Source organism: Peromyscus leucopus, chromosome 5 (genome assembly GCF_004664715.2).
Source record: "Peromyscus leucopus breed LL Stock chromosome 5, UCI_PerLeu_2.1, whole genome shotgun sequence".
NCBI lineage: Eukaryota > Metazoa > Chordata > Mammalia > Rodentia > Cricetidae > Peromyscus > Peromyscus leucopus.
This window is the reverse complement of record NC_051067.1, coordinates 4,958,537-4,984,508: the sequence shown is the minus strand read 5'-3', so window position 1 is coordinate 4,984,508 and position 25,972 is coordinate 4,958,537. Positions and strand designations below refer to the sequence as shown.

General features: G+C 41.7%; 1 protein-coding gene across 4 annotated transcripts in view; it reads left to right on the top strand.

The window, feature by feature from the left end:
• The window catches only part of Ntrk2 (neurotrophic receptor tyrosine kinase 2), a 342,416-nt gene that overhangs the window by 67,272 nt on the left and 249,172 nt on the right, over positions 1–25,972 (top strand). For all 4 annotated transcript variants that reach the window (XM_028863139.2, XM_028863143.2, XM_028863146.2 and 1 more), the window contains exons 9-11: positions 233–268; positions 2,859–2,956; positions 8,571–8,670. In XM_028863139.2, coding sequence (XP_028718972.1) covers positions 233–268; positions 2,859–2,956; positions 8,571–8,670 — 234 coding nt within the window. The remainder of the gene's footprint in view (positions 1–232; positions 269–2,858; positions 2,957–8,570; positions 8,671–25,972) is intronic.

Genomic DNA, 25,972 nt, shown 5'->3' with positions numbered 1-25,972 from the left:
TCCAAAGCGATTTCCCACTTTTTTGATTTTGTGGTACAGAATTGGAGGAAGGAAGAGAGAGCCTTATCTGTAGGGAGGTCAGAACCCCAGCTCTTATGGACTTGTTCTTTGAGACAGTCTATCTGGCTATAAAAACTTCAGGGTATAGGTAACATATTTTACTTGGTAAAGCTAAGCAGTGCTTAACTCTAAAATGTGTACTTACAACTCTTTAATGTCCTTTGCTTTTCAGAGACAAACCCAAATTATCCTGAAGACCTCTATGAAGGTAGCTATCATGTTTCTTCACTCTGTATTTTTTCAAAATGTTTGTGTATAATGAAATAAATCAGCTAAAAGAAGACCTGTAAGCTGAGTTAAATACACATTTTTAAGTGCTACATGGGCCAAAATAACATCTCAAGTATCACCCAGTATTGATGGCTCTTTCCCCTTGGTACTTGCAGTGCCTGTAAATAGCACTTTCTCTCCCAGGCTCTCTTCTTGGAAGTAGTAAATCCATTCTGCTCTTACAGACATTTTGTTTCCGTAATTGGGAACTAATTACCTGTTTAAAAGCCATGATAACCAAGGGAAGGGAGGTGGATCACCTTCAGGCCATGACAGGAAACACATATGAAATTGTTTCTTGTATAATGCAGAAGGCCGCTCATGGACAGAGATGTAAAGGAAGGGCTTCCGTGGGGCAGCTTGGCCAGCCACTGGACTGTGTCGTCAAGACTCACTGTCTCTGCTCCACGTTTTACCATCCACTGACCAGCTTTGCTGGGGACTGGTTTCCTCTGCAGTGTGAGCTGATGCTTCGGAGGGACTGACCCAGCCACAGTCCATCTAGCCTGCCTTACTGAGAAGCAGGATTACATAGTCTTGACTTACTAGACCCATCCCTGGAGGGCAGGCTAGTTTCCTTGGGAGTGGAGGGGCTTAAAAACCTAAAAAAAGTGAAGTCCTTTCAGGAACGTGGAAGAGGAGGAGTCCCAAAGCTGAATGAGTGGTGCTTAGCTGCTCATCGCTACTTTACTTTTTGACTAAGTGCCAAGGAGGCATTGATTGATGGGTATAAACTCTTTAGTGCAGATTCCCAGACCACCACTGTGATCACAAAGCCTCTGAATTTAGAGAAGTGACAGACTTGGTTTCAAGATTGGGACTCAAATTAAAAATGATTAAAATTAGATTAGTTAGAATGTTATATTTTTAAAAGTCTTTTGTTCTTTAACTTTTCACTTACGTTCCTGTTTGGGTCTGTAGCATGCCCTTCATAAACAATGATCATATTCAGTGTGTACTTTGCAAAGAAGATCTCCATTGGATGAGCTATAGACCATCGTATGCTTATTACATGTGTATTTAACTCCAGCTAATTTTAACTGGGAATCATGTTGCCTTTCTCTGTGTATGCCTGCTAATCTATATTTCGTCCAAGTTGTGGCTTGATTAATTCTTGTGCATCTTGTGCAGGTGATTTGAATATGTATTTTTTTTATTCAACATGCTAGGAGTTTAAGAAAAACATGTCTCAGATTATCCCATACAGCATGAGGCTTGAACAGTGACTTTTTTTACTGTTTAAAATTATGTTTTGATTTTTCAGAACTTTAAAACTTTAAAAATGTCACCTTCCCAGTGGCCTCGGCTCCCATTTTGGGCATTTTGGCTAAGATATCATGGTTTAAACTAAAGACATTTAAACTGGTCTAAATTTTGCCTGGTTACTTGGCTATACTACAAAGAAAAATTAGTAAATAAATGATGTGTGCTTATGTTTGAAATCAGTGAGTTTTAAGATATTCCAAATAAACATTGTTAAAATGCAAGTTTTGGCATTAAGAATACAACAACAAACAAAGAAAATAAGTGCTTTTTCTGTTATTTTCTTCCACTCGCATTCAAAGGAACATGCTGTTAATAAAAAATGTGATTTGAATTGTTTGCCCTAAAGCCAGCATGATGATCCTACCAAGGGGAATTAGGCTGAGTTAATGAAGTGTCTTTTGCCGGATGAAAACGAGGGGCACTGTTCCTAGTTAGAGCTGAAACACAGATATTTACAAGCAACATGTCTGCAGTCGGTTTGCTAAGAATTTTCTGTGATGGGTAATATTAAGAACAAATACTTTGATTACCCGTGAAAATTAGTCACCTGGTCCATGTAAACTAAAACTGATCTAGAACATGCCAACCAACTTTGAGATTTATGGCAATGAAGACACATCTGTGTGACTAATTATTGTTGCCTTATGCATTTTGGAATATTGGTGTTTCTGTACTCTTCTAAAAATTCCTTTGTGGACCCAAGTTCTACACTGATACTCACACCAGGCTACATCTTAAGCCCTTGTCCTATTCTCCAATGAGATGCTCCTGCTCAGAAATCAGTGTTTTCTTACAATCTGGGTTATTGTATGACTCCAACTGCTTCTTTCCATGTGGCCTAAGCCTCATCATTTCACTCCCTTGCTGACATTTCTCAGCTTTAAAACTGACAGCCAGATCTGCCTTCCAAAGATTTTCATGTGAAAAATGTCCATGGCTCCTTTTCTTGGTTGTTTTAAAGATGGCATTAATAAAGGGATGCTTCCCTAAGAGCAAAGGAGAAATCTTAAAGCGGGTTTAGAATGACCAGTAGAACAGGGATGGAGAGATGGAAATTGGACACCATGCTGGTTTTGTGCAGTTCCATCCCCACCATTCACTGAACCGAGCAGCCAGCCACATTCCTGCACAGCCAGGCTGTCCTGCCAGTGATTAGGACTCTCTGGATCTGTCTTGCCCTATGCTGGGTCTCACGGTGGCCCTGTGTATATCAGCAGCCGATGACTTCATATTCCTCCTCTTTCTCTTGTCTCCAATTGAAGACTGGACTGCAGCAACTGACATTGGGGATACTACGAACAAAAGCAATGAAATCCCTTCCACAGATGTTGCTGGTGAAACCAATCCGGAGCATCTCTCGGTGAGTGGGATAAATAGCTGCCTCCTGGGTTGGTTCTGACAATTCTGGATGCTCATATGCTGGAGGAATTGCCACTGTCTCCATAAGACATGGTTATCATTCAGATGTGAGCAGGCCATCAAAGATTGGAGAGTCTACTAGAAAGACCCAGAAAAAGTGATATAGAGATCATGCAGCCTCTGACATGTGCTTTTCTGGCAGTGCACCACATATTTAATTTTTCTGATTTTTTTAAAAAAAATTTGCCAGGCGGTGGTGGCGCACGCCTTTAATCCCAGCACTTGGGAGGCAGAGCCAGGCGGATCTCTGTGAGTTCGAGGCCAGCCTGGGCTACCAAGTGAGTTCCAGGAAAGGCGCAAAGCTACACAGAGAAACCCTGTCTCAAAAAAACCACAAAAAAAAAAAAATTTATGTGTATGGGTGCTTTGAGTGTGTAGCTGTGACTGTGTGTGTGCAGTGCCAGAGGAGACCAGAAGAGGGCATCAGATCCTCAGGTCCTCTGGGCTGGAGTTACAGAAGCTTGTTTGTGGCCATCTGGGTGCTGGAAACTAGAGTTAGGTCTTCTTTCTCCATCCTCAGAACCATATGTTCATTTTATTTCTATGGCTGTATGAATGTATACTTGCAAAAGCCAGGAGAAAATGGAGGCCAGAAGAGAGTAAGATTTCCCAGTGCTAAGCCACCTGATGTGGGTGCTGGGCATTGAAGGCCGGTCTTCTGAAGAGCAGTTGGTGTTCTTACCTGTGGAGCCATCTCCCAGCCCCATACTACACCACTTTTTAATAGTTATTACTGTTTAAATATCTGTCCTTTACAATTGGACTACTAGGAAATCATTCACAGTGAATCACAACACTTCTATTCAGGGACCACAGTTTCACATCTATCTCCTTCATTTTTTAAAATAAAATTTAGGATGTCTGCCAAACAGAAATCCAGTTTTTTTTTTGTTTTTTTTTTTTTTTTTTGTTTTGTGTTTTTTTCTGGAGAATGTTATGGGAAAGAAAAATCAGGCTCATCTTTCAGACAGAGACTCTGGGGATGAAGTGATATTGGACATGGCCTGTGCAGGGTGATTGGCTTATACGTGAAGATATGAGGAGAAGGGCATTCATTGGGTGTGTGAGCAAGAGCTTGCAGACAGGGAAACACGAGGCAGGTGCTTCACTGGAAGGCTCAGGCTGGTGATGAAGGTCTTGAAATAGTCCCAGGTGATCAGCCTTATTCTATAGAGAATTGTCATTAAAGGGTCTGTGGTTTCTAGGGCTCCGTGGTGGGAGCAGTTTAGAATCATGTTGAGTTTTCCTCACACACAGCATGTCCTGTGAGCTCTGATTTCTTTTAACCCTGAATCCACCATCTCCCCTTCTGGTGCCACAGCTGCTGGCTGACCCAGGTTCCGCAAAACAGGACCTGGCTGCAGTTCCTCATCAGCTACTATTTTCCCCCATTATGGTTTGCAGACAATGTCAGGCCTTACATTTATAACCTGACTTGAAAAATCATCCAAAGAGGAATAATACTTTGTGACATGAAAGTTCTATGAAGCTCAAAAATTTTAATTTATTTTTTACTTATTTTATGTGGATGAGTCAGTCAATCAGGCTAGGTTGCTAGTAGCCATTACAGTTGTGATGCCCTCACGGTACCTGACAGCATGCCGTCACATAACTCTTCTGACCATCTAATCTGATGGTCCTCCTTGTAGCCAGAAACTATTTATGCATCAAATGTCTAAACCATACATAATTGGAATCTAAAAAAATTCGTGAAGTGGCCTTTTATGTCACATAGAGGTCTCTATGCCTCTTTTATCTCACATAGAGGTCTCTATGCCTCTTTTATCTCACATAGAGGTCTCTATGCCTCTGAGTTAGAAAATGCCACTTTTTTGGTCATTGTTGTTGTTTTGTTTTTTTCGAGACAGGGTTTCTCAGTGTAGCCCTGGCTGTCCTGGAACTTACTCTGTAGCCCAGGCTGGCCTCGAACTCAGAGATCCGCCTGCCTCTTCCTCCCAAGGGCTGGGATTAAAGGCGTGCGCCACCATTGCCAGGAAGAAAACACAGCTTTTAACATTGATTATGCTTACTGTTTTTGCCTTCCTGTGTCACAGTTTGAACATCATGAGTCAACCACACACAGCAGTTAGCATACTCACTCTGCTTAGGTGAGTACCAAGTGTATCTTAGGTACACTACCAAGATTTTTGAATGGTGAAATAGGAAACCATTTGGCAAAGAACAAGAACTGAAACAATTTAGCAGGGGAGGCAAGTAGCAAGCTCTGCAACGGATTCATTCTGGCATCACTCTTGTTATGCCAGGGTAATGCATTTGGTCCCTTAGAATAAAAGGGGGAAATGTGGTGATACTGTATTTGTGCTGAAATGTGATATTTTATTTGTATGTTAAATAAACTTGCATGGTGTGTGTGTGTGTGTGTGTGTGTGTGTGTGTGTGTATGTGTGTGTGTGTGTGTGTGTGTGTGTGTGTGTGTGTGTGTGTGTGTGTGTTTGGGTATGCATGTGCCTCAGTGTGTATGTGTAGGTCAGAGGACCACTTTCCACTGTGGTTCCAAGGTTTAAACACAGGCTATCAGGCTTGCAGGAAGCAAGTATTTTTACCCCTCGACCTTGCCGGCCCAGTAGCCACTTTTTTTTCACTGAAAAGGACATGTTCTAAAACCTCCAGCAGATGCTTAAAGTTTCAGGTAGTTTTGAAACTTGGCAGTGACTTTTCCTATACATAGCCATAATAAAATTCGATTTACAAATTAGGCAAGGTAAGAGATGAAAAACACTAATAAGAATCTAACAATTATAACAACATAGTATCAATCAGATTTTTCCTTGTAGTCACTATTAAATAGAACAAGGACAACTTGAACAGAAGCTCTGTGATGCCACGACAGTGTTTCTTATGAGCAAGAAGGCTAGTGATCAACCAACACAAGAGTAGTTCCTGCGGTGTGCATATGTTGGACACATTTGAAGGAGATGGATTTGGTTAGAACAAGGTTGTCCACCACCAGTCACGAGGGAACTGCAGTCACTGAGTACATGTAGGCTGATGAAGCTAACTCTATACTCAGAGTTTTGCTGAGGTTGTCTCTGGAAGAGCAGAAAGCACTAAGTCGGCAGAAGGGTCCCTTATCAGAGTCTTGCATGATGCTGCCATTGCCAGTGCCCGTTTGGAGCTTTGTGACTGACTTAATGCTGTTCTTATCAGACAACAGACAGTGACACTGTGGAGGGATTAGCCTTCAATCTTTATTTTCCTGTCTTTATTGTGAATCATATACTTGGTTGTGAATAAATTACAGTTTTTAAAATAGCTGGACAGACTGGTTCAGTTCCAAGCTATGTGACCTTGGGATGTTTATTGACATTTGATGAGTTTTAGTTTTGGTAGGTGTCACCATTTGTGACTTATTAACTTAACTATTGTGTTAGTTTCTGTCCTAGCTACTGTTCTTAATTCACTGTCTGCATGAACCCACGGAGGATCATACAACCACAAGGCAGAGAGCTATTAAACATGATGATTATGAGAAGCAGAGGGGCACATCTGAATTTCACACTCATAGAGAACTCAGCTCTAAAATATCTATAGTCTGCAGTGTCAACATATGCTATGCTGCAGTAACAAACATCCCCACATCTTAGTGGCTAAACACCACAAAGATGTCTCTCATGCTTCATTATGTGGATTACTGGGAGTCTCTTCAGCTTTGCCCTGACTGCAGGACCTGGCTGACACACAGCTGCCCTTTGGAGAGTTGATTTCCTCACAGCAGGGTGGAGGCAGGTGGAGCAGAGTTTCTCAGCCTTGACACTGTTGGCTTTGGGGCTGAGTGATTCTAGGGACTCTTTCCTGGCCATGGTAGATGGCTAGCAGATCCTGGCTTTTATCCACTAAATGCTTGTAGGACTGTCCCAGCTACCCACCCCCACCAAAACCTCAAGGGGCCAAGAGTCTTTCAGTGACAGCGCCATCGTTTGTTGATAAGCATGGCCTTTGACCAAGACCTCTGATTGGCAAGGACATTCTCCACCCTTCCCTCAAACCAGTCTCAACTAGTGTTGAGAATGCAACTAACCACAAGGAAGGCAGGGAGTGCATTTTCCAGAGAAATAGGAGCCAAGATCAATTTGGTAAGGAGTATTAATGATTACCTTAGAGGGAAAAGAAATACTGATTTAAGGGATATCACACAGAGTGAATTACGCTTGGAGTTTAAGATTTTTAGTGACAGGACAGGAGTTGGTAAGCACTGTCAAAGTGCAGCATCAGTTTTTAATGAATAAAGCTTTATTAGATCATGACCTTGTAAATTTGTTTTCACATCTTCTATGGCTGCTTTCAACTTACACTGCTTAGCTGAGTTCTTGCTACACAGGCTCTGTGCCTGGCAGAGTCTAAGTTTGTTCCATCTGTTGGAGTATAAATAACAGAAGTTTGCCAATTCCCCGAACCTTGATGAGCTGGTTAATTTTTGTCACCTGACACAAACTAGAGTCACCTGGAAAGACAGACCCTCAATTGAAGGACTGCCTCCATCTGATTGGCCCTGGGGCATGTCTGTGGGGCATTTTCTTGATTGATGATTGATGTGGATTAATTGTGGGTGGAGCGATGTTGGTGGGTGGTTCTGGGACATACAGGAAAGCAAAATGATGAAGTCATGGGGAACAAGGCAGTAAGCAGCGTTCCTCCACACGGTTCCTGCCTCAGGCTCCTGCCTGGCTTCCCTTGATGATGGGCTGTAAATTGTAAGATGAAATAAACCCTTTCTTCCTGGGTTGCTTTTAGTCATGTGACAGCATCAGAAAGCCAGCTAGGACACTCGGACTAAGCAAAACCTAAAGGCGATACACAGTGTGTCACACTGTCACATCTTTGTTTCTACAATGTCACTATGTCCTTCAAGTACAAGATGATCATAATGTACCCAGAGGTGCCGTGGTGGCAGTGAATACTGAGTTTTTCATTGTCGTCTCTGTCTTAGGATTGTGACAGAATTCACACAGCTACTCTTCCTAGTTGTGTAACTCACAACTTGTAATTCTGTTTTTTTTTTTTTTTTTTTTTTTTTGTTTAAACATAAAAAGTCCTTTTCTGGCCTGTATCATCCACACAGAAAAGTGTACGGATCAGTGATATCTATCTCCAGCTGGACATACTGCAAAACACCACCCTGTTTCCAGCATGCCCTGGCTCCCACAAGCCGTGGCACTAACTTAAGAAGGGTGTTCTCCATGAACAACTTTTAAGCATGTATAAAAGTTATGAGAATAATAAAATCAAACCCACTGTTATTTTTCACTAGCATCAAAATATTAATATTTTTATATCCATCACACTTTCCTCTCCTTCCCCTTTCCTTTGCTTCTATGTCTCTAGATGGATGGATGGATAGATAGAGGTAGCCATAGATATGATTATTCATGTGGTACCAGTTAGAGGTCTGTTTATAAGTGTAACATATGTCTTCCTTTGTAGAGTAGGCATCACAGTAGTAAATGTTCAGGAAATGTTAACTGCCATGATTTCCACTGTCGTCTAAGTTCAGGGAACGGTTTTGCAAGGTCATCACAGCCTTGTTCTCTCTCTAGGTCTACGCTGTGGTGGTGATTGCGTCTGTGGTGGGATTCTGTCTGCTGGTGATGCTGCTTCTGCTCAAGTTGGCAAGGCATTCCAAGTTTGGCATGAAAGGTAAGCAAAGCCATGCTTATTTTGCTTCTTAAGCGGACTCATGACTAATGCTAATTATCACTAAAGGAGGAAGTGGCTGGATTTATGATGACTAGTTTTTAAGTTGGGAGAACAGCAACAAGGGTATAATACTACAAATCAAGACAGAACAAAGTCGTGATTGCTCAACACTACCCACTTTCCTGCGAGCACAGTTGTCCCAGGAAGCATGGACTGGTTTCTCAAGTATGTACTAGCTTGGCAGTGTAGGCACAGGACAGCACTTGAGTGTTCCTGTTGTGGTCAGGTGAGGCTCAGAGGCAGGGTGACATGTGCTGGGCACATGTGCTCCTTTCTGTAGTTGTATATTGAGGTTCTTAGCCCTCTGTCACCTGATTTCTTTTGCTATTGCTTTCCTGTATTTTCAGTTTGGGAAAATTAACACTGTCGGATGCAAAATAAGAAAGCCACCATGGTCCAGTGAGCTTGTGCATGGACTGGTTTTTATTTAAGTGGGAAAATTCTCAGGGCTGAGAACTGTGTTGCCATGAACAGATAATTGATAGTCTTTAGGCCAATGAATTGTGTTTGGGGGTGGGCATGGGGAGATACTTGAATAAATGCTTTTATATGAAAGTGAGGCGTTCCTGTGACGTTGAAGCATTTGCTGTGGTGTTTAAGCCTATGGATTTGCTGCTGTGAGATTATTGTATTTTGTGTGGTCTGACAACTCGGTACTGTGAGTGCTTAGGAGGGAAAACTAAAGAGGACTTGGTGGAGGATGGGGTCTGTGGGTGTTTTACCTGTGTGCTCAGTGGGAATGACTCTGACCCTGCTTGTCACTTGGAAAGGGATGCTTAAGCAGCAGTATCTTGGCCAGTGTACACGGGCCTAGGTTGGATGATCTTTTCTGTTGTTTCCTCCCCCTCATTCCTTTGGTGACCAACTGCGATGGAGATTCTCAGTTGTCATCTATTCAGACATCAAGTAAAACTCGATAAATTCCTTCCATCGCTTAGTCTGTGGATCTTTGATGCTTCCTTAGGAGGAAAGTCCCCTTTACTCTAGTAAGCGATGAGACTTGGGAGTGGCTGGAGTCATTGGAAAGTGGGCTTTTGAACCTAAGCAGGTGCCAGAAACTCACAGGGAATCAAGAATTACAGGGCTTCCCCCAGAGTTCTGAGGTAGTCTGGTCTGTGTGAATGAGAAAATTGGTATCTGAACAGTTTTCAGGGGCTGTTCATGCTCTGAAATCAATGCCCAAGCCGTGAGAATCATTAATCCTGGTCATGAACGTGGGCTTCCACACCTCTCTTCTCGTGTGACAGTGTGGAGCTGCCATGCAAACCAAGCAGCCTTTTCTCCTCAAGCCACCAGGCTAGACCAGCTCTGTGCTGCCCACATGCCGGGTATCCGTGAGCATTTGTTTCTCACCCTTACCGGGTGCTTGACTTCTTAGGGGTGTTTTGAGTGCGTGTCCCCCAAGCACAGCTTGCACTGGAGAGTAGTGTGCTCTCTAGGCTGAGGCTCCTTTCTTGAAGGATTTGACTCAAGGGCTTTCATCTGTGGATTCTTCTGAGAAAGAACATGTCCAGGCCCTTCTGGGAGCTCACTAAAAGTGCTGGGAATGCTGGGAGTGTGGTCTGGGAAGTCATCCTGATGCTGTCCAGGAAAGACACACTGAAGAGAAGTACCTGTAAATGGCACCTATTTTCCTCAGCAGTGCAACAGCAGGAGGAGAAAAAGTAGATATTCGTTTCTAAGAAGGCTGTATTGCATACTGTAACCCCAGAACTGAGAGCAGACATTATTTTAAATGGATAATTTGGGTGATTACCACCAAATGCCTGCATTTTCTGAGCACAACGTGAGGGTATCGTTAAAGAATTGGGAGGAAGAAGTTGCTTGTCCTGGACATCTTCCAGCAGCCACAACTATAGGTGTGTTTTTCTCTCTTACTCCTAAACATACATAAAAAGTACATTGACAATGTCTCAAAGGCTTGTGTTCCTTTTGGGAGCAGCTAGGATTTTACTTTATTTCTGCTTTCATTGATGTATCAATCTGTGGGATGGCATGCACAAACCGACCCCAATCTGAGGTTATTGCTTAACAAGGCAGATGCTGAGTCCATCATCTTTTGGGATCTAGAAATTAAGATGGGGCTCATGTATCAAGATCAAACAAAACTGAACATAAAGTGGTGTTTAAAAATTAATGTGTTAATGCACTTTCAATGCTATTAGAGTGAGGATTATGCTCAAAACATACATCCTAAAATGGGAAGACTATGCAAACATTACATTCCTGAAATAATCAGACAATATGCCAGTCACCAGTCACGGTTTCTCAGGAGCAATAGAAGAAACTGCATAGCCTTGGCCAGAAGTGTGGACTCAGAGAGGGACTGGTGGCTAATAGCAGGTGGGCTATTACACGTGAAATTTACCCTTACAAGCTTTTTGGTGAGGTTTAAACCCCAATATATTGCCCGTCTTAGGAGCAAATAAAGACAGCCTGGCTGCCAGCTCACCTTTAGCATTCAGGGCTGTCTTCATTTTTCATGGCTATTAAGAAAGAACTAAATACCCGAATCTGGGGGCTGTATATAAGAATGAAGTCTTCAGCTCACAGTTTGGAAGTCTGAAAGTCCGAACAGTACACCGCCATCTCTCCTGAGGTGAGGCTTCTCTCTCTTCCCTTGTCATCCAGAGGAAGGTTGAACAACAGAGAGATACCAAATCACATGTCTAGTCAGGAAGCCAAAGGGCGGGGTGGACCAGCCTTCCTCTTTTATCAATTTTTCTTCCGTGTGAACTTACATACTCTGCAAAGCCAATATTAACTCCTTCTAAGGGCAGCACCCCAATGACCTAGCAGCCACCCACTAAGCCCTGTCTCTTAGACATTCTATGCCACCTTTCAATGCCACCACACTGACCACTGTTCTTCTAATATAGGAACTTTGAGGGGAACATGATTTATCTTGCATATCAACTATCTCAATTTGTGGCACAAGCTTTCAAGTTATGAACTAATTAATGGTTTAATACTGTTGATTTGAAGAACCTGGGGTAATACAAACCAGAGACCTCTGGTTGCCACACTGTAGCTGAATGCAGGGAGAGAAGGACAAGCCTTATGAGGACCCAAATATTATTTCTGACGTTGCTTCCACAGGAGATGAGCTCTACATTATATTCAGGGACTTAAATGGGGAAATTCAAGCATAGAGCTGTGGTGCTGTCTTTGGAGATGGAGCTGAATGATTTGGGCTTCATTGACCTGATGCTCTGTCACTCAGGGGAAGCAGATTGCTGGTAGCACAGCACACCCTAGGAGGGTACTGAGCATCAGTTCTGCCTGTCTGCTTGTCTTAATTTACTCAGTGCCTAGTTCAGTTGGTACTCAATAAATATTAATTGACTGAATGGTTTGAGAGAATTGCCAGCCAGCTTCATCCAATGTAAGCTGTTAATTGGTAAGAACTTAATATCTGGATGATAACTACTCACAGGTGAATGGCTAAAGGGAGACTTTTTTTTCCTAGTTTCTGAAAGGGACAACTGTTTCTAATTTCCTCTAACTTGAGATAATTGAAGGTTATTGGCAAGAAGTCATCTGGAGAGGTCCTGTCTTGGGGCTCTTGGCTTTGGAACAGTTGTCTCTAAGTTTGGAGGGTGTACTTCGCTTTTCAACTCTGTGTAGGAACATCTTCGATTGCTGCCTTTGAATATGTGGCTTTGGGGCTTGTGTCTTCACTCAGACCTGAAGCTGGAAGAAGTGTCAGCTGGTGGCTCATATTTTGCTGTTAATCTAGAATTTTTTCACTATTGCTTGTTTACTATGGTTAAACATCTTGTTGCTAATGTCTGATAGGTTATTGGACTTGTGACAGTAACAATGTCAAGTGGTAGATTTTTTTTCCTTTCCATTTTCTCTTGTTTATTTCTGTCCAGTTACTTATTTTTGTTGGATGGCTAGTTATTATTAGCACAGAGTAGTTCCAAAAAAAGTTACTCCATTAGTGTTTGGCCATGTGCACTGGGTTATTCCTATACATACTTAATATGAATACATGAAACACGTTGTGAGTCTACCTACATCTGTGACTCAATTGATATTTCTGTAAGTATAATTTGATTCTTTTTCTTCTAAGGCTGCCTCCAGTTTATTGTGATTATATTATTTTCAATAATATAGCTCTCAAAGAATTTTCAGAGCGGCTTGTTGCTAAGGAGCAGCAACAGTGAATGCATGCACTCATGTTCTGACCAAGTCTAACTTGGCTCTCCCATGGATTCTTGGCCTCCCTGATCTAGAATGTAGACATGCACATAAAGGGAATGGAAGAATTCATGGCATATGGGCTGCCAATTCTTCAGAGGGTGCTCCATGCTGGGAGTCCTGCCACAAGCAGGGCTGGAAATATCACAAGGAGCCAGCAGGCTTGGCACTCACCACATGGGTGAGGAATGGGCTTGGCTATCAGTGTGCTACTTGTACTCCCTGATGGAAATGCACATGTGGTATTTCTCCCTCGTCCCTACGCATCCTTTGGACTCTAGATTGAAATATCTCACTGCCTAAGAAATCACAGAAGAAAGAATGGGGAAAAGGTGACTCTTCTCTCATGGCCTCAGTGGTCAAGAAATTTCATCTGTATGCCCCTGTCCTGCATGTATCCATTCCCGATCTCAGAGCCTCTGGGTTTCACAGTTAAGACAGACACAAAGTGACACTGCCTGGGAGCACAGGTTCATGTTTCTCTACTCCACACTCAAGTTAGTGCTCTTGCAATGATCAAGAATGTCTTTCAGCACTAAGAATTCCACTCATTTAAAAATGTTCATAAACATAGTAGGGCTAGTGCTAACTCCACTGGCAATTCGCACCTTTTCTGTGAGCTCAGAATGGTTCAGAAGGTCAAAGAGCTAGAGTCAACACATATTTGGATCATCTTTTAAGAAGAAAACATGTGGCCAAAGCCAGAAACATGGTCATAGAAACATCTGAAAAGACAAACTTCCTCCACATGCATCTTTCACTCTTGAAGAAACAAAATTGCTGTGTAGATAAATTAGAACACTAACAAAAGTCTGTTTTCTAAACTTCCATGAGGCTTAGGGATATGTAAGTCAGAAATTCCCCATCACCCTCTTCTCACACTGCTGTTATCTTTCAGGATGCATACATTATGCAAATGATCAAACACGGAGCTTCACTTTTATGCAGATAATCAGAACGTAGCTTCTTTTTTTATTCCACAGGGAGTCTTAACACCAATCTTGTTCTGCATATTTCCTGAAGTCATGATTTACCTTGTAGCCCTTTCTTCCAGCACTTGGGGAGTCACTGCACATTATTTAGTAGTACTTCCCAGCACTCTGTCACTGGGCTATTCAAGGTTGAAACCCACTGTCTCTTACATGTTCTGTGGCTTTGGGCAAGAGTCTCATCTTCTCTTGCTTCATTTCTGTAGGGGTACATGGGTTAGTAGCTGTCTTAATCACTGTTCTACTGCTGTGAAGAGACACCATGACCAAGAAAACACAGAAGAAAGCATTTTATTGGGGGTTTGCTTACAATTTCAGAGGTTTAGTTCAATATCATTTTGGCAGGAGCATGACATCAGGCAGACATAGTGCTGGAGAAGTAGCTGGGAGCTACATCCTAGTCCCAAGGCAGAGAGAGAGAGAGACTGGCCCTGGCTTGGGCTTTTTAAACCTCGAAGCCCACCCCTAGAGACACCCTACCGCCAACAAGGCCACACCTCCTAATCCTTCTCAAATAGTGCCATACCCCCAAAACTAAGCATTCAAATACAGGAGCCTATGGGGGTCTTTCTTATTCACACCACTACAGTAGCTTCCCATTACTCTAATGAAATACCCAAGACAATCAGCTCAAAGAAAGGTGAGGTTCTTGCTGGCTCACAGTGTTGGAGGTTTTAGACTATGATCAATTGGTCCTGTCACTTTTGGCCTGTCGTGGTTTATCATAGTGGGAACATAGGAGGGACAAAATTGTGTACCTTCTGACCGGAAAGGATAAGGAAAAGGAGGCGAGAAGAAGGTGCTGGGATCCAGGGGTCCCCCTTTGAGGGCAGACCCTGAATAACCCAGTTTCTCCTACAGGCTCCACCCTTCAAGATTCTTACCACCTCCCAATAACAAAATAAATCCACTTCCACATAAGTCTTTGGGGAATAGTCCAGATCCAGGCTACAGCAGTCAATACTAGAACCCATTTCACAGAGCGGTTGTGAAGACAAACTGAGTTTAATATTGAAACACAAGCATTCCTAGCTTTTAATAATTGCTTTATACTATTATTACTAATAAATTGTGATTAATTTGATACAACTTGACATTTAAATTTTAATCAAAATTTCAGAAAATTATTTTATGAATAATCATAGAGATGGGTGGAAATGAAGGTTGAGAGGAAACAGTTCACACTTCAAATGTGAGCAGACACCTAAACAAGCCCTTTACTTCTCAGACCTTCTGGCAATAGCACACAAGGGTAAACTTTTATTATTCCCAGGTGTGGTGAATAGTATCGATCTTCTATATATTTATTAATTTAGATTAAGCTGATATTTTGATTAATAATGTTAAGAATCTTTATTATATGAAAAATGAGAAGAAATGATACATTTATTATTGGTGTATATGTATACAGTACTTTTATGTATTAATTTTTATTGGTGAAGCATATTATTCCTCTTTCTTTAGTCTCCTGCTTTTGATCAATTGTTTTTAAAGTTTGCTAGTTTGTTTGATATAGGGTCTCACTTTGTAGCCCAGGCTGGCCTCTAACTTGCAGTAAACCCTGCCTTAGTCTTCTAAGTGCTGGGATTACAGGTGGGAGTCACCACATCGGCATCTTTTAACTTTTCAGTAAAATTTTGGTAAATAAAAATGTTTGCCTTTTGATATCTGTGATATTTTCCATCGAAACCACATGTCTTCCAAAGGTCTCTTGCTCCAAGCCATAAACATATCTTACACCTTCTCACTTAAGTTATTTTGTATGCTTGTAAACTTAGCTCCTTGGGCTTTTTGCAATTCCCTTTTTCTCATTTAATTTTGTGTGAAATACTCATCTTATTCAGAGATACAGAGAATAAAGACACGAGAAAATTTTAGTGTGACATTTTCAGAATATTATTTTAACTTCATAGAATCAGAAAGTCACTGACAAAACAGAGAGACATTTTGAAGAGTTCGGTGATTAACTCACTGTGGGGAGAAGCATGAAGCTTTGTTGGTTCCTCTTCATGTGAGAGGAATTGGGAGCCTCCCAGAGGCATCAGAGAAAGCAGGTTTACAGGAAAACTTTTGGCTGTCTTCCCCACAACCTCAAACTGAGCTCATATTATACTTCAGGAATCTTTTAATGGAGAAAATAATATATCAATACTCACCAATCCTTGATAATTTTAGAAAAAAAAAAGTCAGCTGAAAGAGTTGACTAACAGTTAAAATATATTTTGGAAGAAACGACTGGCCCTATTCCTGTTGTTTGGAGGTGTGCTTCCAACCCAGGCTCACAAGCTGTCTTTCCAAATCTCTTCTTACTTAAAAAATATTCTTAATTTTCGTTTTTGTCTATGAGTGGTTGCCTGCATGCATATATCTATCCCACATGTGTACAGAGCCTGCAGAGGCCGAAAGAGAGCCTTGGATCCCCTGACACTGAGTTGTGGATGGCTGTAGGTGCTGGGAACTGAACCTAGATCCTCTGCAAGAGCAGCCAGTGCTCTTATCCACTGAGCATCTGTCCAGCTCTTTTTCTTACTTCCATGCCAACATTGCATACATCTATATGACACAATGTGATCTGTGCATCACATTGTGAAGACATGAAACCGGAAGAGATTGGTATAGTAGTTCACTCAGGAAGCAGAACAATCAGTCATTCTCCCATTAGCTATCTCTTTATTTTAACTTTAATTTAATGATAAATGCTTACAGGATGTGGTATGACATTTGAATGCATGTATACAAATGCTCATAGCTTCTTAGTTAGAGGTGAGGGGGTTTTTGAACCCCTTCCAACTCCATGCTAGCATGCTGATCAATGAACATGCTAGAATGTCTTGATCAATGGACAGTTGATGGCATGTAAGAGAGGAAGAGTCAGTTTTCTCAAAGCACATGTCTCCTGTTGAGCTCACCATGCTCTGATGACTATCCCCCAGGACAACACAAACTAGAATTGATGAGTTATTAAAATTATAAAGGAAAGGGGAAGTGGAGAGGGAGAGATATGGGAGGCAGATCTTGGAGGAACGATGGGGAGGAGTTGGGTGTCAATATATTTAAAATATATTTTATGAAGTTCCCCCAAAATTGAAAATAATAATAATAATAATAGAAACCCATGAGCGTAGTGATGAGATCAATGTAACCAGCCCATCAATGCTCAGGCACTTTCTTCTCTGTGCCAGAAATATCTAAGTCCTCTACGCTCTATGTTTTGACGTCTACACTGATTGTTGTCAGCTAGAAGACAGCAGACGCCATTCCTCCTAAGCAGCTGCACTCTCCACTGTCTTCTCTCCCTCTTCCTCCTCCTCCTCCTCCTCTCCCTGGCCTCTGGTACCCACGCTTCTCAAATAAGAAGTAGATTTCCTAGCAGTAGAGAACCTGGGGTGCTTGTCTGTCCAGAGCTGCCTTCTTGTACTCAGTATAACATCCTTCACAATCATCTATGTTGCCAGGAACAAACCTCAGCTCTAACTTCCATTGCCCACCTTGCCTGAACCATTCCATTGAGCCTGTTGGAACTCCAGGAAAGGTTCTGTTTACTCGTAGCATAGAAAACTCATGTGATGTTGTTTAGGGACTCTCTGCACTACTGCTTTTATTCTTCTGTAGAAGAAATTAGAAGTACTTGGAAGTCAAGGACAATCCTCACTGGAGTATTTAAGCCAGTGGTATGCTTCCTCCTACCTCTTCACCCAGGACAGGTCACACTTGGACGGGGACTTTGAAAATCTGGAAGTCCTCTGGCTTTCTTCTTCTCCCTCTTGTGTCACTTTTATCTTTTATTGTTTATCCAGCTGGCTGCTCTGCTGTGCTCTTCTGTGCTTCCTAATCCCCCCTCCGTTCCTGTATGTAATTTTGGTGGACAGGCTTCTGAGGATTTCTGAAGAAGAAAGATAGTAACTTGGCGTAAATTCTAACATATGCTCCAGTTTTATCTTTATTTTGGGCAAGAGTGCTGAATGATTGTGAGAATACATTTAACTGTGAGTCAGCACAACTGTCCTGTGGCACTTGGGAAGCCAGCCTGGTTAAATAATGTGCCTCCTTTGAATTTGAAAGCTGTTACCTCGTAAGTCTTGAACTCTAATGAATAGGAGCCACATATTGGAGACACGGATGGATAACCTTGGCTTCACATCTGTACTTTCCAGTTGCAGCTATTGTTTTAGTCAGTGTTTTGTCTCTAAATTCTATTTTCACTTTGATGAAATAAAGGAGAGAACCTGCCATGCGAGTGATCATAACAACAAAACCAGTTCTTAGTTTTCAGACCTAGTTTAAGTTAATTCCTAAGAGGCAATCATGCTTTACATTTTATGTTCTGGTGAAAAAAAATGGAGATTACAATCTGAGTTAATACTGAATCTGAATTGCAGGAACATACTATATGCATGTACAGTGTATATGATATGCTAAAGCTTATCGATAGGTTTATAGATAAGACAGTAAACCCAGTGTGTCACTATGCAGCATTTACTGGAACCGATGTTCATTTTAAGCCCTTCAGATGTTATGTACAAATTATTTCAATTCCTAATTTTATTGCCCTTTAAACAACTCATTTGTTTGAATTGTTCTGGGGTTTACAAGGAACCTGTTGTATTGTTTGGCTTGGTGCATCAGTTTTAACAGCTTCTTCTGGGAGGAGTATTTACTGCAGGGCAAGGATTCTAGTGTGGAGACCCTAGTATCCATTAGCTTAGATCTAGAAGCACAAGCTCATGGAAGCTAATAAGATTCCTTTTGTGTGGAGGGGAATCACAATTGCTAGAAGAATTCTTTTACATAAAACAGACTTTCAATTTGATGTATTTACAGCCTGCTAGAGAGGAAAAGAGATATTCTAGAGAAATTAAATTCCCTATGAAACAGATTTCCACCCATATGATAACTATAGGCCAAGATGCTGCATTTCCTGAGAAAGAATCCAAGCCTTGGACAGAAACAAGACAGAAGAAAACCTCGGCTCTGACCAAGGCATCAGCAAAAGTAGAAACACATTGGTTTCCTTTGCTATCATATGCTAACATTTGTGTTCTGAGAGAGGAGAGGGAGATGGAGACCAGGAGAAAAGAAGAGAGAAGAAGAGGGATAGGGAGGGTGTAACATGAATTGATAAATGATCTTCTAATAAAAAACCCAGAGCTAGATATTGGGGTAAATGCTGAAAGATCAGAGAGACAAAGAACAAGCCACAGCTATGTCTTACCTTTAGGACTCCTCAGCCTGAAAAAGATTTACTTCCTGTCTCCTCACATCTTATATACCTTCCTCCGCCCAGCCTTCTTAGTGCTGGGATTAAAGGTGTGTGCCACCATTGCCTGGCTCTGTTTGTCTCCTAGACTGAATCAATCTCATGTAGTCCAGGGTGGCTTTGAACTCACAGGGATCCAGATGGATCTCTGCCTCCCAAGTGTTAGGATTAAAGGTGTGTGCCATCACTGCCTGTAATCTATGTTTAATCTAGTAGCTTGTTCTGTTCTCTGATCTTAAGGCACATTTTATTTGGTATATAATATATTACCATAGGGGGGAGTGGGGAGGGAGGAAAGGGGGGAGAATTTAATTGAAAGTCTTTACTACATCTTTAGTAAGTTATTAACATCCTGAACTGAAGAAAGAAGAGTCATCTCAGCCCCTGTGGAGTCAGGGTGGGCACAGATGGAAGGGAGAGTGTAGAGAGTGGAGCAGAGTGCCTGTAGCTAGAAGTGTTCCTGGTCTCATCTAGCACCAAGTCCCACAGCCATTTATAAAGTTCCTGTGTCCCACCTGGTCCTGCAACCACTCAGACCCAAGTAAACACAGAGGCTTATATTATTTATGAACTATATGACCATTAGCTCAAGCTTATTACTGACTAGCTCTTACATTTAAATTAACCCATAATTCTTATTCATGTTTAGCCACGTGGCTTGATACCTTTTCTCAGTTCTGCCTACACATCTTGCTTCCTCTGTGTCTGGCTGGCAGCTCCTGACTCAGCCTTCTTCTTCCCAGAATTCTCCTTGTATGCTTATCCTGCCTATACTTCCTGCCTGGCTACTGGCCAATCAGCATTTTACTTATCAACCAATCAGAGAAGCACATTCACAGCAGAGTGACATCACTCATCAAGTGCTTACTGAAATTTGTCAACTCTTGCAATCCTGAAGAAACCTAAATAGAGTCAACCACTGAACTGAACATGTCCTACCCTTGCTTCCTGGATTCTCTTTTTAAAAAATAAAAAGTGTGGCAAGGCCCAAAACAACACAGAACTTTAAAAAATCATCCAAAGGACCCCTCTTGTTGAATTAACACTACCATATTATAAAATCATTTAGTGTAATCACACACTTTCTCATAAAGTCTGGCAGGCCCTTCTGCTGATACTATTTCAGTGTGTGATATGTTTGGTTTTTTCCCCTCCATAGTAGAGCCACAATCTCTTTTCTTTTCTTTTCTTTTTTAATTCTCATATGAAATAATACTCACAGATATAGCTTCTAACCTGAGGTCATCATGGGAATATATTGAGTCTAAATTATCCACACAAGTCACTTGTTATAGGGTAGCTCTTCCTTAACCATTTCTTCCTGGAACAATTTGGGGACCAGCTCAATAGCTGGGCTGTTTTCTTACTCTCAGCCTGGTTTTATGTTGTGTTGTCTGAAGTAAGTCCTTGGCACTTTAGACTTATTACAGAGCTGAGAATAGTTTTCATATGGCATAATGTAGCCTTTTCTCCTTGAGTATGAGTAAGGAGATTTTAGAAATAGATTTGCATCTTTCCAGTTAGCAGAATAATAGTAGCAGATTCTTCTGTAAGGCCTATAATCTATGTAACCATACGTTCTTCATCCTGATAATGGTCCCAGGTATGAGTTTCAACTTGGGGAGGGGCCTTAATCCAACCAGAAACTGGGTGGTTACTTCTATAATACTCATGCGACTGTTGCATCAGTGGGTATGTCTTTCCAGACCAGTCATTATTGAAAATCACAGAGTTCTCAGCACTTTCCTCCTTTGGTATCATGCATAGCACTTTCTAGCACTATGAAAGCTAGCTGCTAGGGATGAAGATTCCAGGTCAGTGCCAACTTGATTTGCCCATCTCTTATGACTTAAAAATGTGTCTTCAACAATAGAATCTTAGCACTGAGTGCTAGAGGGAAACCAATAACATTGTCAATAGACTAGTGTCTGGGGTCTATGGGACATACTAGCCAACAATTCCAAGAAGGAAGTGTATTCCTGGCAGCAGTCTTTATATTTGTTATCCTATGGTGTCTAGCAGGGACACTGTTGCCTCCTTATAGGTTATCTCCATTTAAAGATTTAATTATGTATATATTTTAGGAGGCTTCTGCAGAAGTAGGTAGGTTTCCATGTATCTCTTCAAAAGGGCTTGTTGTGAGTTATCCCTCCTCTAGCTACTACCCTGCTGTCCTATCTCCCCCACCATTCCATTATTCCCATTTGCCCCTGTGTTCTATTTCCCCTCCCTCAGATTTGCTCCCTTCCATGGCCCATTGCTATTTTTCTGACCTCTGTGGGCATTCCAAATGAAACATATCTGAAGACCCAAAGTTACCATCCCCAAACAAAAGAAAACAGGCAATGTTTGCCTTTCTGGGTCTGGGTTAACTCACTCAGAATGATTGTTTCCAGACCCATCCATTTATCTATGAATTTCATAATTTTATTCATTTAACAGCTGAGTAAGATTCTGTTGTGTAAATGTACTCCATTTTCATTCTGTTCATTAGCTGTTGACCATCTAGGTTGTTTTTATTCCCTGGCTATTGTGAATAGAGCTGCAGTGAACATGGATGAGAGGGTATCTCTTAGTAGGACATAGAGCCCTTTGAGTATATATGTCTGAGTGTGGCACAGCTGGGTCATGAAGTAGATCTGTTCTGCAGTGGCTCTTTTACACTGGGTCAGCTTTTATGCAGCTTTCTTCTCCTGGTGATGGGCAATGACACAAGGCACTTTGGTAAGCTGAACATTGTGAAGGCATGTGGAAAGAGCTCACACATGGGCACTGTGGATGTCATAATATATTAAGTGGATTTCTAATAATGAATGATAAATAGAGCAACTGCATCTCTGGATGGCAGGGAAGAGGAGTTTATGATGCAAGACTATGGATAGAAGTATACCCCAGTGTCAGCTTCAACTCTGTTTAGGAGTGTGGTCCAGATCCCTCTCCCCCATACAGCTCTTCCTAAGGATGTCTTGGAAGGTTTGCTCATCTGCAGTCCCTCAGCATTATGCACATATAACATGCTGAGACTGCTGTGGATATCACATGGCCATGTCCTTGGCAGCAGAGAAGATTAGGACTGAATTATGTCTTGACTTGATACTACAATTCTCATCCTTAGTCTGCCTCCTTCCATACAGCTGTTTACCCTGAGATTTGGGTTGTAGGGCTGATGCAATTTTAGTCGAACTCTCTTTTGGAGTTCCCGGTTGCTATTGGGAGAAAGCATCACTATTTCAAATGATGTCTTTTCAGACTGTACCAGGACAAAATAGGAATTCTGTTTCCTCATCGTCATGGTTCAATGTCAGGTAGAACCCTGGGATTTCACATGATGTTTCTTTTAGAAAACGGCAGGCTAACACTAAACATTTAACACTGCCAGGGTTTGAGGCTATGACTTCCAAAGAAGACAATGCCTCTCAATTTGCCTACTTGTTCTCCTGACCAGACACTCTGCTGTCTGAGTCTAGGTTCATCTTCCTAGAGTCACTGCTAGTGTTACGTCAGGGAAGCAGCTCATCCTCTGGCCTCATCTCCTTTAGCATCAATTTCTGTTTGCTTTTACTCCCATCTTGTTTTCTCTTAGTGTGAGAAGATACTTGGTTGGCTACCTTGGGCAGCCTCTACCATCTCCCCGCTGGTTCTTGTACTGCCTGTTACCCTCCTCTGGCTCCAGGAAACAGGAATTTCTTCTACACCCTTCCCTCACAAACCTGGAAGTTGATGCTTCCCAAGTCTTCACACCTATCATGTGCACATTCCTCTTTATAAACTTCCTGGTAATATGTATTTAGTCTGTTCTTTTACCTCCCATCTAATATGCCTGTGGATAAGCAAATGAAAAGAAAAAAAATACTAACTCAGCAAGTACCAGCAAAATGTCAGCAACCCTACCACATTTGAAATAGATCTTATACAGATTTACGTAGTAAAATTGAAGTGTGGGAAGCAATAGCCATGATTTTAGATAACACTTTGATGAGCTGGAAAACCAGAAATGTCGGTTTGGCTTGATTTCTCTGTCCTCTATCTTGTATCTTATCTAACTTAAGAAATTCATATTGATCCCAAAGGTTTTCAATCTAAACAATTCGTGGGAAAGCAGCAAAGAATTATAATGACAGTCCAAATTTTTAGAATTCAAGTATGTTAAGAGCAGAATTGACCATGTCTGAGTAAATTTGTGCTGCTGGATCACTTCATCACAGTGTTAACTAGTGTTTCCATGAACCGAAACAGCTCATTGTAAGTGTTCTGTAGCATCAGTGATTCTAGAGAATTTGCTTGAGGATGAGATTGAGTCATTCTTAAGCTAAAACCCCTCCACTCATGTAGTCATTTCGTTCACCTCTTGAGCTCCAACAGTGTTCTCAGAGACTGGAAATGGAACAACCCCGGATCCTATGGCAGGCTACCATGGTACTCACCATTCATTGACTTAATAATGTCGACCAAAGTCTTGCAAGCCACTGTCTGGGAGAGGGCTACACAGGGCATTGGGGTCATACTCTGGAAATAAAGCTGGTGGTGACACTGGGGCACAATGGTCTTCTGAGTCTTAGACATTGATAATGTCCACAATTGAGGGTGCTCATTAACTCTCAGTATTCTCTTTACTGGACCCCAAAAAATCTGTATTATGTTCATTTGAATGTACTCAATTGCACAATGTTTTAAATGTCAAAGAAAACAAGAGCTGTGTAGTAATTAAACAACATCTATTTTACTTTGGACTGCTGCAATGGGGGAAAGAGACCCAAGTGTGTAATTGTATAAAATCTGAACAGCATTGGCGGGCACAGGATGGGAGTCAATAGGTATACCATTACTAAGCTAGGGGAAGTTCAGGTTCACCAACCTAACAGGGGTCTTGCTGTAGAGAATGAGCAGAAATCACCTGGGTGAACAGGGAAGCAAAGGAACCTTACTAGATATGGGGGGAGCATGGAAAACAAACTGGAAGAGTTGAATGGGGGCTAGTTAGAGTATGATCAACCAGGGTACCTGGTGTCCTGTTCTGCCCATTTCTTGTCTTCCAGACATGCTGACATAATTGCCTTAAGTTACAAATTGTCAAATTATAAATATTATTGGGAAAGTTTAAGAGTCACATATGGAAATATTCATGATCCTGATAAATTCATGCAAATGTCACTTAGATCACCCTTGTATTTCGTATCTCTTTTGCCATATACAGTGAGTATTAGGTTAGTTCTCAGCTGACCTCATGACCAGACTACTACTCAATTCACTGTCTCCATGGAGTTTCTGAGCGATGTCTTGCCAAAAAAACAAAAAAACAAAAAAACAAAAAAAAAAAACCCAATATTTCCCTTCTACAGGCAACAGTGTAGCTCTATAATATATATATATATATGTGTGTATATGTACATATATGTATATATATTATATAGCTTATACATATATATTTAATTACATCTATTTCATTATAGGAGTTTATCTGAGTAAAACAGACTCTTATGTCCCTATTTTGCAAATCTGTGCTAGCCAGATGTGCAGCATCCCAGAATCTCTGCACAGTGTATTTATCTGTATGAATATGCATACGTAACAGCATCATGGGGTCACTTTGCCAGCTTTCACATTGAGGAGCTGGCACAGCACAGTTAGCTATATGAATACGCATACGTAACGGCATCATGGAGTCACTATTCCCAGATTTCATTTCTCTTGAGGAGTTGGCTAAGCTCTTGCTTAATCTCTCCAGTCTGAACAGAGCCCGTGCTCTCTGTCAGTGAAAAGTACATCTCTCTTCCGCAGTTAACCACAACTACGACAGGTTGAAGACCTTACCTTTTGATGCCTGAAGGCAAACTTTCAAAATTGAATTTTATGCTCCTAGGAAATATTGACTTCAAACTTACTCCTTTATAAACCACCAAAGAAAGACACAAAATGATCTGTAGTTAAATATATGCCATTCAGTGATAAACAAGCTCCGAGGACACAAAGCAAGGATCCACACACCTATATATAATCTATATTTTTTTCACATAGTTACATTTTTGTTACATTTTCCTGATCCATGTTACAGATGTCAGTTTGCTGCCCAGATACCCTCAAACTGTCTTCCCTAGTCTTGCTTGTGCGCCACCCTGCCTTTTGTATGCATTTTCTCTCCCTCCTTCTTCAAAAGGCTAAAGGAATTCTTCTCCACACCCCTCTGTGGCAGGCAGAGATGGCAGTGGTAGCTTTAGCTTCCTCCAGCTCCCTGCTGGTCTTCAGCAGTACTAGCAGGAGGGAGTCACTCTCCTCTCCTGGTTGCTCAAACTCTTGCACAGTGTGTGCATCTTCAACGCAATGTGTAGGATCATTTATCCCCGGAGTGTTTGTTCTACAGAGTCTGGCTAAGGCTGAGGCCTCCCCTTCAAGTTTCAGCTTCACGGGGCTTCCTCCTTTTCTGGTTTCCCCTTGTCTCCTGGAAGCCTCTGGAAGCAAATGACTTCCATGAATGTTCTTCTGGGTCTAAGGCAGAAGAACTGATACCCAAGACAATGTTGGAGCTCCACAAAATACCTTGTCTGACACCTTTTATCAACTGCTTTGAAACTTTTTATTTCCCATTGGTAACTTGGGGTGGATGTGTGTAAACAGAGGCTATCAAAAGTTAGTTGAAGTGGGTGTTTACCACCCAAGCCCGGTGACCTGGACTCAGGTCTCCAGAAGCCATGTAAAAGCCTAGCACAGGACTAGCGGAGTTGGCAGCCCCTGCTCCCCTGTGGGAAGATGAAAGGGGAAATGGGCAACCCTGGAAGTTCCCAGGTTAGGTAGC